General features: G+C 45.2%; 1 protein-coding gene across 1 annotated transcript; it reads right to left on the bottom strand.

Annotated features, from left to right (window-relative positions):
* Positions 1–9,687: 9,687 nt before the first annotated feature.
* On the bottom strand, positions 9,688–12,787 carry LOC119293161 (histidine-containing phosphotransfer protein 2-like). The gene is made up of 6 exons (XM_037571715.1): positions 12,453–12,787; positions 12,207–12,343; positions 12,043–12,111; positions 10,976–11,047; positions 10,528–10,600; positions 9,688–10,138 (listed from the first exon to the last, which is right to left on the bottom strand). Exons 1-6 carry the CDS (start codon positions 12,510–12,512, stop codon positions 10,103–10,105), a joined length of 447 nt encoding a protein of 148 aa, XP_037427612.1. The 5' UTR covers positions 12,513–12,787; the 3' UTR covers positions 9,688–10,102.
* Between the last annotated feature and the right edge of the window lie 2,634 nt (positions 12,788–15,421).

The following is a 15,421-nucleotide window of genomic DNA, read 5'->3' as shown; positions in this document are numbered from 1 at the left end:
GCGCTCCTGCACCCCCGCCGCCTTCCCCGCTCCGACGACCGCCGCACCCGCTCCAATGAGCAGGGCCAGCGCTAGGATTCCAGGGCCGCCACCGGATCAACGCCCCGCCTCCACAAGGAGAGGAGGAGCCCCACCGCCGTCACCGAGGGGAAGAGGCCACCGCCCCCACCGAGGGGAGGAGCCCCGCTGCCACCGAGAGGAGGAACCTCGCCGCCAGGTCTTCAACGCCCCACCGCCGCCAGGTAACCCTCCTCCCTCTGCCTCTCTTCTCCTCTCTTCCTCCTCCGCTAGCTAAGATTGAGAAATCAAAAGGAAGAACTTGCCAGCTTGCAGTCTTTAATCTGGCCATGGTAATTCTAGTCAAGGACAGTGATGCTTCTGGTTTCCATCCGGAAAAAAAACCTGAAAAAGCCTAGACATGTAGATGTGTGATACATCATACTCATGCATTCAGTAGAAATATAATACTGTATTGTTTTCACACACAGCGAAATCATATTTAAGCACTATAACTGAACATGACTTTGGTTGTTAGTTGTGGATCAGATAGTTTTAAGTGACTAAGTTAAACTGCACTTCAAATATGATGTTCATTGACTCGATGCAAAGATTCTTTGAAAGAACACACCTTGTTGTCTGTTGCCACATTGTCCGATCCTCCCCCATATGATCTCCACGAAAATATGCGGATACTTCTAGCAATTTATCAATTAGATCCTAAGTTACATAGGTTTAGTAACTAAGTAACATGTATAGATGATATCATTAGAAAAGAAAAACTCCCGCAGAGATAAATGTAAGGCATCTGGGCATTTACTTAAAATAAGAGAAGAGATGGGAGATGGGGCAAATGAAACATAGCATCAGCATGTGATGCTTTATAGGCAGTACATAGATGTCCTTGAGAGGGTTGTAGTGGTAGTAAAGTTGGAGGAGGTTAGTAGATGGTGCAGCAAAATTAAATTAACAAGAAGGGAAGAAAGAAAGAAAGAGGGTTTCTTGTGTGGCAGTACAAAAGAAGACTTGTTCCTTCCTTGCTCTTGTAGTTTCTTTTATTATTAACAACAAAGAAAGAAAAAAGAAGAATGGTTATGTTTCTTCCTTGGTCTGTGTCTGTGTGTTGAGTAGGAGGTGTTTGTGGATGTCGGGTTGGTTCAATCTCTTGAAGGTGCTCGTAATGTGTTGTTAGGGTTTGTGTTTTCTTGAAAGAAAAAAAATTATCCCTTCATTCCAATAATATAAATGCTCTTATGTTAGTACTATTATGGGAGTGTGGGAGTATTTGTGAGCAGCATTGATTGATTGATTCAGGCTCGAGTCAGTGTGGATTCATATATATCACAATGCAAATAAGCAAGAGTAATTGCATAGATGAGTAAGCAAACATGTGTACCTCTAGTTCAGGATCAAGTTGACACACACATATATATATGCATACCTCTAGCACTTGCATAACTGTCTGTGTTTGTATGTCAAGCTGTATGCATTTTGTAAGCTTATTTTACTATTCTGCTAGGTGCTTATTCAGCAGTATTTTATTTTAAACCATATTTGCCTTGTGATGCAGTGCAGCTAAAGAAAGGGATAGAGAGAGAATAATGTAAGGGCCCTAACCTAAAGCAATATAATGGTCACTAGCTAATATGAACATGCTTTAGTATTACCTACCTGTATGTAATGTATATGTTATTTTAATTTGATGCCTACAATGTAATGTTCCTTTATTTTGTTTCTAATTTCTGGAGAGGAGAAATGTTGGTCATGGTGTTGTATAATTACTGGAGTAGATGTTAAACTGTTGCCGAATCTTATACATTGTTGAACATTTTATTACTTGTTGCATTGGAGGTTCATCTTGTCTTGAGGCAAACAAATCAGCATTGGAGGCTCATCTTTGAGGCTCATCTTTATTACATATCAGAACTTGCAAACAAATCTTTGAAAGACTTGTAAAGTTACTGGGTTTTGTCTCCGACCATTGTGTCGTGATGAATTTGCAGGTACCCCGAGAGGCCCTTGAGTTTGCTGGAATGTCGATTAACTTCCGTTCCGGCAAATTCGTGTATCCCATATGTCCTATTTTCAGCAAAGGTCATGCTGAAATTTTCCGTGAAATTTAGCATGACTTTGCTAAAAATAGGACATATGGGGTACTTGCGACTAATGCATGGGCCGGGGTATCTTAGTAGTTAGTTAAGTAGGATCAACTGCCCCGCCATTCTTGCTGCATTAAACCATAGGTGGCAATAGAGCCAAGTGATTAGGCCCAACTTAGAATTCTCCTTAGCATCGATAAACCCTAGATGATAAACCCAACATAGGTGGCAATAGAGCCAAGTGATTAGTGCCAAGTGTTAGGCCCAACCTAGGGTGCCTCGGCATTGATAAACCCTAAATGATGAAAACTTAACTTAGCATTTAGGGTGCCTCGGCGTCGACAAAACCTAAATGATGAAACCTTGGCTTCTATAGGGTGCCTCGGTGTTGATGAGAACCTAAATGATGTACGCTTAGGCTTTTAGGGTGCCTCGGCGTCGACAAACCCTAAATGATAAAAGCTTAGCTTTTAGGATGCCTCGGTGTCGACAAACCCTAAATGATGAGACCATGATCTTGTTCCTTGACAATAACCAACTTTTTAACCAAACTTTTTTCCTATTTAGAGTGAAACATGGCCAACAACGATGAGGCCGGCGGTTCGGGCGGCAAGCAATTCTGGGAGCTGCCCCAGGAGATGGAGGAACAACCTCACCGCTATGAGGACACCGCGGAACACACCGATCCTGACTACACAACCCCTAGTGGCGTCAGGGATGACACCACTGATGGTGCCGCCGAGGATGCCACCACTGATGATGGCGACGCACGCACAGATGGAAGCCAACCGAAGAAGCAACGGAAGGACCGGCGCCCGAATGCGCTCCACACCGTCAAGGAGGAATTTACTCAATTGGACTCCGACGGGCATCCAACGGAGGCCAAACATATAGTCAAGGGGTACTCGGTTCAGCTCGGGTGCATTATCAGGAGCACCGTCTCGATCAACACCGAGAACCTTAGGCATAAGGACCGAGGGAATTTGCGCAACCTCCTCTTCACGAAGCTGCACGAACAATATAAGTTCCCCGCTGAATTTGAAAACACATGCCTCTCAGGGAATAAAGTGAACAGTGCCGCCCTTATGAGGATGAACACGGCCCTGTCTACTTGGAGAAGCGCGGTGAAGAGAATGATTGAGAAAGGTGATAGTTATGAGAAGATCAGGGCAAAAAATCCTCCGATCAGCGAAGATGACTACAAGGAGTTCAAGATCAAGTGCGAGAGCAGTGCAACCTCCGAATCAAGTCAGTGGGGGAACGAAATGCGGGAGTTGAACTTAGGGGAACACAAACTCGGTCCCGGCGGTTACAGAGTGGCGGAGCCTATATGGGACAAGGAGGGCGCGGAGCATGCTAAGCAAGGCCTGCTGCCCCTCTTCGAGAAATACAACAGTGACAAGCAGACCAGGAACTTTGTCAGGGCCCGGTACAAGGAGGACCCGATAACAAAGGAGCTTACCACGGATCCGAAGACCAGGGCGCTTGAGCTTTTCCTGGCGAAGGAGACTAAAAGCAGTAGCGCGGGGTCATCTCAGAGCAACCCTGCTTGGGACAGCACTCTAAATAGGGCGTTGAACATAATGAAAAACAAGGATAAGCTCAGTAAGCCGTCGTCAGCTGGTCGTGTGGCTGGCAAAGGCTTGTCCACAAAATGGTCGTCATACTATACTGCTGGTGGGCGAAAGGAGAAAAAGACCAGCTTGGAAAGCCAGTCGTGCGAGGTTGAAGAACTCAAGGCACATGTGGCGCGGATTCCAGAGATTATCCAAGAGCAAGTGCAACAACAACTGGGAACGACGCTCACCGGCATTATGCCTACCTTGATTCATGGGCTGACGACATTGATTGCGGATTGCCAACAAGGGCCGCCCCCGATTCCCAGCTTCACGGCCAGCAACTCGCACAACACGCAGGCTGCACCATTGGTGTCTCCGGCGGCGCCATTGGTGTCATCGGTGGCGGCGGTATTGGTGTCTCCGGCGCCGGCACGGGCATTGGAGCTTAATGCACCCGGGTGTACGCCGGCCGTCACCTCGCCGGCAAGCGGCCCCTCCGTCAGTTGCACGCCCGCCGTTGGCGGTGCCTCGACATTAGCCGAGCTCAACGCCATCATCACGGTAACTAATTAAGCCTCTCGGCCAAGGACTTCATCTCCTTTTGCCTTTGACTGGGCATCCCTGACGCCCTACATGTTTTCGCAGGGCACCGCCGACGTTCCGTGCACTCTCCTGCACTTCATGAACGACGAGTTGGTCGATGTCGCCAAGGGCAAAATCATTCAACCGGGCAACCCCGTGTTCCACGGTAAACCGATGCCACCAACCGTGTATAGGGTTCAACTGGTTCGAGTGCTGCCAGGCTGCAATGAGTTGTTACCTCCGATTCAACCCGCCAGGGCCGACGAAGAAGATCTGATAACCCTCAGCGCCTGCCTAAGCTGGCCTCTGCTTTGGCCGAAGAGCAAAATTCATTTGGGGGCGAGGGACACCACCCCACAGACAAGACCGCCAGTCGTGCCGGCGCCACGCCATTGCAAGAATGCCGCAACGCTACCGGACATGCCGGACATCCCTATGGCACAGGATCCGGACATGCATATGGCACATGATCCGGACGATGATGACAATGACGACGGTACATTTACCAACGACGATAAGTACTTTGCCGAACGTGGGTACGGTGACGAGTTCGGTGGGCCTCCTTCTCAAGAACCCAACCAAGACGACCGCGATCTAGCTGGTACGGCGGAGAAATCCAATTGCAACAGGTGTCATCTGGCGTTCAGTTCTCAGGAGACGCCTCCAGCTCCCGCCTTCACCGAGCCTCAGATAGCTGAGGTGCGAAATATTATCAGCCCCAACAAGCTCAAGAAGGCGGTCTGTGAGCAGAACTCGGTCCCATTACAGCAGATCAAGAAGAAGGGATGGAAACGAAAGACTGCCAAGGGCGCCGGTGCGAGCCAGCCGGCACCGAGTATGATCTGTGCTTAAGACGAGCCACCTTCACCTCATGATATCTCGAGGAGGGTGCATGTGGCGGGTAGGGCGATGCTACCGACAAATATGCTCAATGCTGCAACCGGTGCTATGCGGAGTCTGCATGACAGCGTTCTTTCTTTGGAGAAGATGCGTCTCTCCGAGAATGATGTGGCATACCCGGTTTTCGTGGCCAAGGTGCCAGAGGGCAAGGGCTTTGTGGATGGCGCCATCGGGGGTACAATCGTCCTACGGTTTGATGACATCTTTGCTATGTTTAATCTTCATCCGCTGCACTACACCTTCATTCGGCTGTTTTCGTTGAGTATGGAGATGCGGATCATTCGAGACAAGACCCTGGACATCGTGATAGTCGACCTCTTCTACATGCGTGCCAAGATCTTGGGCAGCGCTGGGGACCGGCAAGTCGCGAGTTCACACCTCGAAGGCGCCATTCTAGCAAACCCAGATAAGGATAACTTCCTCGTCCCTTACTTTCCCGAGTAAGTCATCCCCTCACTGCCCCGTAACATATGATTTCTTAGATTTTGATCGTTCTTTTTTTTCTAACATTCTGTGTTCTGTGCAGTGACACACATTGCACACTCATCCTCTTAAGCCCGAAATATTCCACGGCCACGTATTTCGACCCAGACCGTGACTCTAAGATAGACTACACAAATATCAAGAAAGTTCTTGATGATGCTCTCCCCGGCTATGCCACATCTGGAGGCACCTTTAAGAGGCCAGTTCGTAGGTACAGCAGGCACGTGTTCACCCACAATACGACGTTCCCCTGCGTCAAGCAGCCGCGTGGCGGTCAGAAGGATGCCTACTATGCCCTCCATCACATGAGGGCGATCGTGCGGGACCATAATCACCTTCTACTACCAAATAATATCAAAATTGGGCCGCAAGCTTGGCGGCAATCCAGGAGCGGACCTACGACAAGAATTCTTTCGCATCCAGTCGGAGTTTGCAGAAATCATCCATCAAGATGTCCTTCGTACCTCAGGGCAGTTCTACCTCAGAGAGCAACCGTCCAACAGTGAGATAGACACAACACTTCAAATGCAGGCTGACAACGCCCGCGACTTCATGACCATCACGAAAGACGGCGGCTTCATCCACGCTCCGGTCCCATGAGTGGAGTCGAATGTAGTGATGCTATTTGTAGTTCTGAAACATCGATTAGCTCATGTTGTAATTAAACTTTAATGAACTTGTATGTCTCTTTGGTTTGGATAGTCGTTCAACTTAGATGTAATCGATGCTATTTATTAGTACGACCATGAATCGTGCTATTAATGTCTTGCTTTTCTCTTCCGATCCTTTTGTTGCATACTTATATATTGCTTATGTATTGTCTGTTGTTTGGCTTGTGCATAGAGATTCCGTCGTATGTCGTGTACAAGGGAAAGGTTCCCGGAGTCTACGACGACTGGGAGGAGTGTCGTAGACAGGTTCACCATTTCAGCGGTAACAGTTACAAAGGGTACACCACTAGGGCGGAGGCGGAATCTAGATACGCCCGCTATCTAGCGGGAGAGAGGAGGGAGCGTTGGAGGAACCGGGTGAAGACCAACTTCATCGCGATGATGCTCATCGTGATGACCGCAACTCTCTTCTATGTGATGGTAGTTTAGATGATCGATATCGACTTGTAATGTGAAGACAAACTCGCCACTCGCGGTCTCCGAGACTTGTAATGTTCTATCTTCGTTCGGTCTTTTGTATTCGGAGACTAATATGATGAATTATATTCAGAGACTTACCTTCTATTGTATTTGATGAATCTGTTGTTGTTGTGTGGTGCTGTCTATATTCTGTCAAATAATATATTTTGTAACCTATGAAAAAATCAGAAAAAAAATAAAAAAAAACTAATATTAATACTAATGGTGCACCACACAAGACACTATGGCGCACTATGATAATCACACTAATGGCGCATCACCCACTGGTGCGCCATTAGTAAGCCAAAGCACATGGGTACATATGGCCCCCTGGGAGGCATTCTAATGGTGCACTATGGGCTATACTAATGGCGCACTACGTGGTGCGCCATTAGAACACCCCATACTAATGGCGCACCAGTGGTGCGCCATGACAATTTAATTCTAATGGCGTGATGCTAGTGGCGCACCAGTAGTGCGCCATTAGTAGGCAAAACTGGTGCGCCACTAGCATGCCTTTTCCTAGTAGTGACCCCACTGTTAGTCAAGCAATTGTTTCATACTTTTGATGCTCTCAAACATTTTCAACTTTCACGCAATACATGAGCGTGAGCCATGAATATAGTACTATAGATGGAATAGAATATGGTGGTAGTAGAGAAGACAAAACGAAGGAGAAAGTCTCACATCAACTAGGCAAATTAATGGGCTTTGGAAATGCCCATCAATTGATATCGATGCGAGTGAGTAGGGATTGCCATGCAACAGATGCACTTGGGCTATAAGTGTATGAAAGCTCAAAAAGAAACTAAGTGGGTGTGTATCCAACTTGCTTGCTCAACAAGACCTAGGGAAATTTGAGGAAGCTCATCATTGGAATATACAAGCCAAGTTCTATAATGAAAAATTCTCACTAGTATATGAAAGTCACAAAGTAGGAGGCTCTCTATCATGAAGATCATGGTGCTACTTTCAAGCACAAGTGTGGAAAAAGGATAGTAACATTGTCCCTTCTCTCATTTTCTCTCTTTTTTGTTTGGGCTTCTTTGGCCTCCTTTATATTTTATAAAGTCCGGAGGCTCATCCCAACTTGTGAGGGAATCATAGCTTCCATCATCCTTTCCTCACATGAGACAATGCTCTAATAATGATGATCATCACACTTTTATTTACTTACAACTCAAGAATTACAACTCGATACTAGAACAAGGTATGACTCTATATGAATGCCATCGGTGGTGTACCGTGATGTGCTATGATCAGGTGACATGTATAAAAAATATGAACGGTGGCTTTGCCACAAATACTATGCCAACTACATGATCATGCAAAGCAACATCACAATGATGGTATGTGTCATAATAAACAGAATAGTGGAAGTTGCATGGTAATATATCTCGGAATGGCTATGGAAATGCCATAATAGGTAGGTATGGTGGCTGTTTTGACGAAGGGTATATGGTGGGTTTAATGCACCGACGAAAGTTGCGTGGTACTAGAGAGGCTAGCAATGGTGGAAGGGTGAGAGTGCGTATAATCCATGGACTCTACATTAGTCATAAAGAACTCATATACTAATTGCAAAAGTCTATTAGCCATATAAACAAAGTACTACACGCATGCTCCTTGGGGAGAGGTTGGTAGTAGTTATCCATCTCGTGCTCCCGACTTCCATACAAAGGATGACAATCAAAAAATAAATCATGCTCCAACTTCATCACATAATGTTTCACCATACATTCATACTATGGAAATCACAAACTTTTACACAAGTATTTCTACCAATCCATAATTACTCACTCGCATGATTCTAATATCACAACCTTTATATCTCAAAACAAATGCAAGGAATCAAACTTCTCATATATTCAATGCTCTCTATATGATTTTTTTTATTATATGCCTCTTGGATGCCCATCATATTAGGACTAAATTCATAACCTAAGCAAATTATCATGTTTTTTAAGACTCTCAAAATAATATAAGTGAAGCATGAGAGTTCACCAATTTCTATAAAATAAAGCCACCGCCATGCTCTAAAAAGATATAAGAAGCACTAGAGCAAACTTCCTAGCTCAAAACATATAAGTGAAGCACATATAGTATTCTAATAAATTCACGATTAATGCGTGTATTCGGGAGTTGCATAATCTCATAGTCGAAGGAATATGTATCTGACATGAACAAAGCAATAGCAATAAACTAAACGGTCATTATGCTAAGCTAACAGATGGGTCTTGTCCATCACATCATTCTCCTAATGAGGTGATCTCGTTATCAAATGACAACACATGTCTATGATGAGGAAACCTTAACCATCTTTGATCAATGAGCTAGTCTAGTAGAGGCTTACTAGGGACATGGTATTTGTTTATGTATTCACACATGTATTTAAGTTTCCGATCAATACAATTCTAGCATGAATAAATAAACCTTTATCATGAATAAGGAAATATAAAATAACAACTTTATTATTGCCTCTAGGGCATATTTCCTTCAAAATGTTGTCATGGTAAAACATCGAGGGGGTCATGAATTTGATGATCTAGCAGCGGAAGCCATGGAGGGCACGAGCACTGGTACTCTTTACTTGATCGCGTAGATGGCATATATGGTATTGACGGTTTTGTGGCCGGCATGCTCGGTGTAGGTGACCGAGTCCCGGCGGACAACACTACCGATGAAGGCATTGAAGACACACAGAGACTCCGGCGCTTCACGCCACCCTGCCGCTCTGGCCACTAGATCACTTGATTTGTGGCCCTATTGATGTTCTACCCGACACCATTTCACACATCGTCCTTCACCATTACCTCCCCTTCCTATTAGTATCTTGTTCGCCCGCAGAGCTAGTTTATTCTCCAGCGATGGTTTTCTGGAGGTTTTAGAGGTGGAGGAGGTCAGCAAGCGACACTCACAATGTACCAACCAACAAAATAATTTAAAGATCAAGCCATGCACTCACTTTAGTGTAGTTTTTGATACCCAACAAACCTTTCCCCTTTTCAAGGAGAGACGTCGCTATTCAAAAAGACGGTAAAGAGACGGGCGAGCCTACAACATATAACAAAACCAATTCACTAGTAAAAGCCCAACCAGGTAGAGAGTTTAAATATTGTATGGAGCGGCAGCCCAACGGACACAACCCGGCTGGTATAGAGTTGATAGAGACATTGACACATGACAACATGTTTTGTTTGAAGACTTGCGAGAATGGTGTTCCTACGCGCGTTGTTTCATAATCGCCCTCCAAAGCCAGACACCTATTGAACATTGTCTACATTGGAGAGAAACATACACCCCATCATGGGAGGGATCACTTGTAGCTATGCTCTTTTTCCTTCCATAGCTACTACTTAGGACCGTAGGTTGCAATCTGCTCCTCCAGCTTCATCAAAAGAAGAACGGGATAATTATTACGACATGTCTAAGGTGCATATTGGTGGCCAAGTCACAAGGTTTCACAAATCATCCATGTTACAAGGTGGTTGATACCATATTCCAGTAATTGGCTAAGTTCAATTTACGCTGAGAAACAAAGAAATTATACTGCTTCGAATTACCTCATATAGCTACTGAATCGTGATGACAATAATTAAGACAGAAACATTTTAGATACCTCAGAAATCAAACAGTATATCTAGATAAATATCAACAGCAACAACAATCAGATCTGGTTCTTTCTTTTTTATCTTAAAGGATCCATGTCCGTTCTTTATATTATGATACTAGTAAGAAGTTGAAAGTCAAAGCAAACATACGCACATAAAGGGCTACCTGCATCATAGCCTCGAACTTGCTTCGCACCTCACAGAACTCACTCCAAGCAAGAGCCAACGCCATGAGGCACCTGGAATAATGCATCATACCACGCAGTCAAATTCTGGACAGAGTGATCGCGTGAACTGAACTAAACAGTGGTTCGGAAATCATAACCCTCTGCTTGGAAAAAAGAACTCCAGCCATCTCAGGTTTAGTCATGCTATAGACATAAGTCTAGAACTAACAAGTTAAAGTAGAATAATCAAAGAGGCATATTTAGATAATGAACCGGGTTGTACCATCACATGGTTGCAAATGAAGTGAACGAGCAGGTTAGTACTATGAGCTAAATATAGTGCCATCAAAAAAGGAAATCAGTCTTCAGGTTTACAATAATGTAAACAATACAGGGTAGGGATAATAATGATTGTGCAAGATATATAATAAGGTACTAAGTACTGACCTTTCTTTGCTTCTTGGCTCATTGAACCGACGGAATTGCATGCCGGATAGGTTCACTTTCTTAGCACCAACACTGATACATACAAAGAAGAGGAAGATCAGGACACAATATATTGTTTGATCCGCGTAACCATACTAGCGATGATAATCACGGTTGTCGACACAATATATTGTTTGATAAACCCAAAAAATAAATAGCATTAGCTAAACGCGGTAGTACTAGACATTTTTATAATACAGCAAAGTTTCACTTGCTGAGCCATCACGTTGGCACGAATATCAACAATTCCATTAGACAGAACACAAGTAAATGGGGCTCTTCTAATTATTGCTATATAACAGCACGATCGACACGGGCCACACGCCCATGACGTGCACACCCCGTGCCAACACATCAGAATAGAAACAACATCAATACAGTACGTGGTTTTTCTAGTAGCGATTGGACAAACCAGAAAAATGACCATTGGTGTTACGTAGAATATAGCAAATCACTGAGACACAAACGTTTGTAGAATCCCAACTCAATTTTTTCTTGCCGGCCTAGAATATTCCATTAGGTAAATAATAGATTCATTACTACTAGAAATGTCCGCAAGACGACAAAGTGTTCCTTGCAGAGCTATAACATTGCCATGGCAGGAATAACGACAAATTCGTGGGTAACGACACAACAAAACTTGGTTGTTATACTTGAGTGTATACGACAACCACAAACGACACCACGCCGACACACCTGAGGAGAATCCTGAAGAAACCAGAAAAACTACCATTGGCGTTACGCATAATATATAGCAAATGATTAATACCAGGAATCTTTACAACGCGACAAAGTATTCCTCGATCGGCAAGCCATAACTTTTCCGTTGGCATGAATACCGGTACATCCGATAGAAGAAGCACAGCTAAATTCGGCAATTCTACTTGTGGCTACACGACAATGTAGACACCACGAACGGCATGCCCATGACAAACACGTCTGAATCACACGATATGAACGCAACACAGAAACAATCAAATATACAGTTAAAACTGAGCAGGGAAAGAAAGGTTTTATCATCATTATACCTGTAGCTGGACCCCTTGAGCTGACGCACGAGGACGTCCACCATGTCATAGTCCACCACGGGTTGGCTCCTGTGAATCGCAAAGCAGAGAAGACAAGATGGATGAGTAGCCGAGCGAGCCGAGATAACAGAAGTGGAGGAAGAGAGGAGGGATTGGGGGCGGACAGCAGGCCGGCGATGTCGTTGAGGATCCTCTTGGTGTCCTTGATGAAGAGGTTGATCATGTCGGCGACGTAGCCCCGGTCTGCCTTGCCATCCTCCTCCATGGACTGCAGTTGGTGGAAATTCTCGTCCAGCATGCCCTAGATGAATCACATCACATGATGAGAAGGCAAAGATAGACTAGTCAGCCAGCCGCCGGAACAACCACACGGCCGAGGTGTATATGGGACGACGAGGGGATGTACTTACCGTGGCGAACATGGATGTGACGAGGGTGTTTAGCCGTGCTCTGAGAGCGGCAGCTGCCATTGTTGAGGAAGTGCTGGAGTGGATCTGGTGGCGGAGCACCTGCTGAAGGGATCCGAAGATGTAGTGGTGGTGAAGGAGTAGCTAGGGGAAGGAAACCTTTATGTGGCCGGACGCACGAGACTCTCCCGCAGAAGCATTTGGCAGCAAGTGCTACGGTACCTCTACTTGCTTGGCCATTAACGATCGAGCTTGGAGCTTTGGAGACGGCATGCATGCGTGCAGTGCATGAATGCAGCTACTGGTTGAGGAGGACAGCTGCAGCCAGATGGTGTGGAGATGGAGTGTAGGGCGTGTTCTTTTGATGGTTCCGTCGTTCGTCTGCGATACTCTTTTTGTACTCTTGTGTGTGTGAACTGTCTGGTAGTCGTGCGTGGCCCCTGCGTGGTTTTTCTTTTCTTTTAAGCACAAAAATGCTTTCTGCGTGGGTTTTGTTGGGTTTAAGATTATATCAGTAGCCTTGCCGAACTTGGGCTATGGGTGAGGGGCTTGGCCTGGCTCACAATACCGCACTATAAGAGCATCTCTAGCAGAACAGATACCGCAAAGTCTGTTAAATTTTCTATCCGCAAAATCATTTTACGTTTCGCCCTAAGACAATTTTGTGGGCAGTTCATCCCCGGCGCAGAATCGATACCGTAAATAGTACCTTAAATTTTAAAACTTAAACTTAAAACATGTTCCTGCTACATAGATAGTCCAGACCTCGCCGGAGTTCATCACACACACGGAGGAACTAAAATTATAATTTTAATCGACTGAGGAACGGCTTCACGTCGAGAATGAACTTGCACGCCAAGCGGTAAAGGGTGTAGGCGAGCTCGTTGTAGCGACCCGACCCGAATGGATCAAGTCTCTGTGCTTATGTGTCATCCCTGGATCAGTATGCTGACACACACAGTACTCGAAGGATTTATAACAGAGGTAAATCACATGTATAAAGTAACGTAAATACTATTACCTCAATCCAAAATATAGCGGAAGCAACAAGGTTGTGGATTCCCATCAACACCAACGGCAAAGTTGAGTATAGGAAATCGTAACCCTAACGTACCACTTACTCGTCGTCTGAAAAGTCTGCAACATGAAAAGTTGCAGCCCGAAAACGGGTCAGCACATGGAATATGCTGGCAATGTAACACATAGAGAGTAATGAAACAATAAGCCTATACTACATGCATTATGGCTGGTGGTAAGGCTCTATGCTTACAGTTTTGCGAAAAGCCAATTTTTTCCTACTTCAAAGGAATAAAATTTATTTAACTATCATGGTGGTTGTTAAACATTGAGAATGGTTGACAGCATCCTCAATCCCAATTAAAAGTACTCAATAAACCCAAACAAATTATAATAAGTAACGTGTTGAGATCAACAGGATAATCCAAGAACTAGATACTCAAAATGTCCATAACCGGGGACACGGCTAATCATGATTAGTTTGTTACTCTGCAGAGGTTTGCGCACTTTTCCCACAAGACTCGATCGCCTCCGTTTGGTTTCTCGCACTACATGGTGTTTGAGAAGACGGATGACCGAGACATAGTCTTTCAGAAGCGCTAGCACCTTACATGTGGGGTAAACCGGTACACCTACATCCCCTACATCTGCTAGTCCACCCGATAAGAGTTCGCACAACTTAGTCAACTATGCTAGAGCCCATAGTAGCATGTGGCTGCACACGGAAGTTTCTAGCATGAAAGATCTTATGATCCCTTTGAGCCTGGGTGGCGGTCCAAAAAAAACAGGCAAGTCCTGATAGACATCAGGTGCCTCAATCCACCCAGATGTGTGTTTAGGTTGCCACCTTAGATAAGCCATTTATTAACAATCTCACATCTGTCATGGATATTCACTCACCCAATCCACGTCTACTAGCATAGCATAGCATAATAAGCAAACGTAGAAGTAACTCCCAAGGTTTCATAAGTAACAGGTAATAGGTACTACCTCAATTCTACTTCCCAACCCACAATTTAATTAGATCCTAACAATGCAAGTGTTTGAGGGTTTGATCTAATGCAATAAAACTGGGTAGTAGGAAAGATATGATCAAGTGTTACTTGCCTGCAATGTTGATGAAGATGATTCGCACTCAAAACTCTTGATAGATCTAATCGTCATACTCCGGTCAATCTATCGTAGGCAAGCAATAGTAACCACACAATAAGTACTCATCTAATGCACAGGGAAAAATCGAACAAGAGAACGAACCAGAAAGTTCAACTTAAGAACTCCGGTTGCAAAGAAAGAACGAGCCGAACAAACGACGAAAAACAAACGGCGGAAGAAAACAACTCGGTTCTAGCAAGTTGAATCTAGGTCAAAATTTTACTGTAGCAAAAGCTTGTTCAAGTTGATTAGACGAAACGGCGGTTTCGAGATGAAACTCCAGGCACTTGAATCACCTGATTCCGATAAACGAGCGAGAAGATAAACTAGAACGAAGATCGGATCTGAGATCGCGATCGCGGAATAAATCCGACGAGAAGAAAAAGAAGAACGGTTATACGAACAGACGTCGTTAACCGGGAAGTAATCGGTGATCACGTTCGTTGAGACGAACGGTCCGAAAGAAGAACGAAAACCAATCTAGGGTTTTCGGGAAAAGAGATCGAACGAAAAACCGATCTAGAACACCGGAACGGTTTAGCGAAAAATCGGAAAGAAAACGAATCGGTAGAGAAGAAAAGAATCGGAACGGTTTATAAGAAAAACCGAACCGAGGGAAAGAAGAGACGCGGCGCGGTACCTCCGGCGAACGGCGGCAACGGCGGCGTTGACGCAGGGCGGCGGCGGCGCGGTGACGCATGGTGGCGGTGGCGGCACTAGGGCGCGGGGTTGGGCGGCGTTGGGCGCGGCGGCGATGCACAAGGGCGGCGGCGCGGATGAGAGGCGCGGGGTGAGGCGCGGCT

Source organism: Triticum dicoccoides, chromosome 4B (genome assembly GCF_002162155.2).
Source record: "Triticum dicoccoides isolate Atlit2015 ecotype Zavitan chromosome 4B, WEW_v2.0, whole genome shotgun sequence".
Taxonomy (NCBI): Eukaryota; Viridiplantae; Streptophyta; class Magnoliopsida; order Poales; family Poaceae; genus Triticum; species Triticum dicoccoides.
This window is presented reverse-complemented; position numbering and strand designations above follow the sequence as displayed.

Bases quoted from the DNA above. Each gene is read 5' to 3' on its own strand.
- LOC119293161 (XM_037571715.1), bottom strand. From the start codon at position 12,512: ATGGCAGCTGCCGCTCTCAGAGCACGGCTAAACACCCTCGTCACATCC. The intron at 12,344-12,452 runs GTAAGTACATCC...TGATTCATCTAG, and splicing joins TCACATCCATGTTCGCCACG to GGCATGCTGGACGAGAATTT. The intron at 10,139-10,527 runs GTAGCCCTTTAT...CTTTTGATGAAG, and splicing joins AGTTCGAGGCTATGATGCAG to CTGGAGGAGCAGATTGCAAC.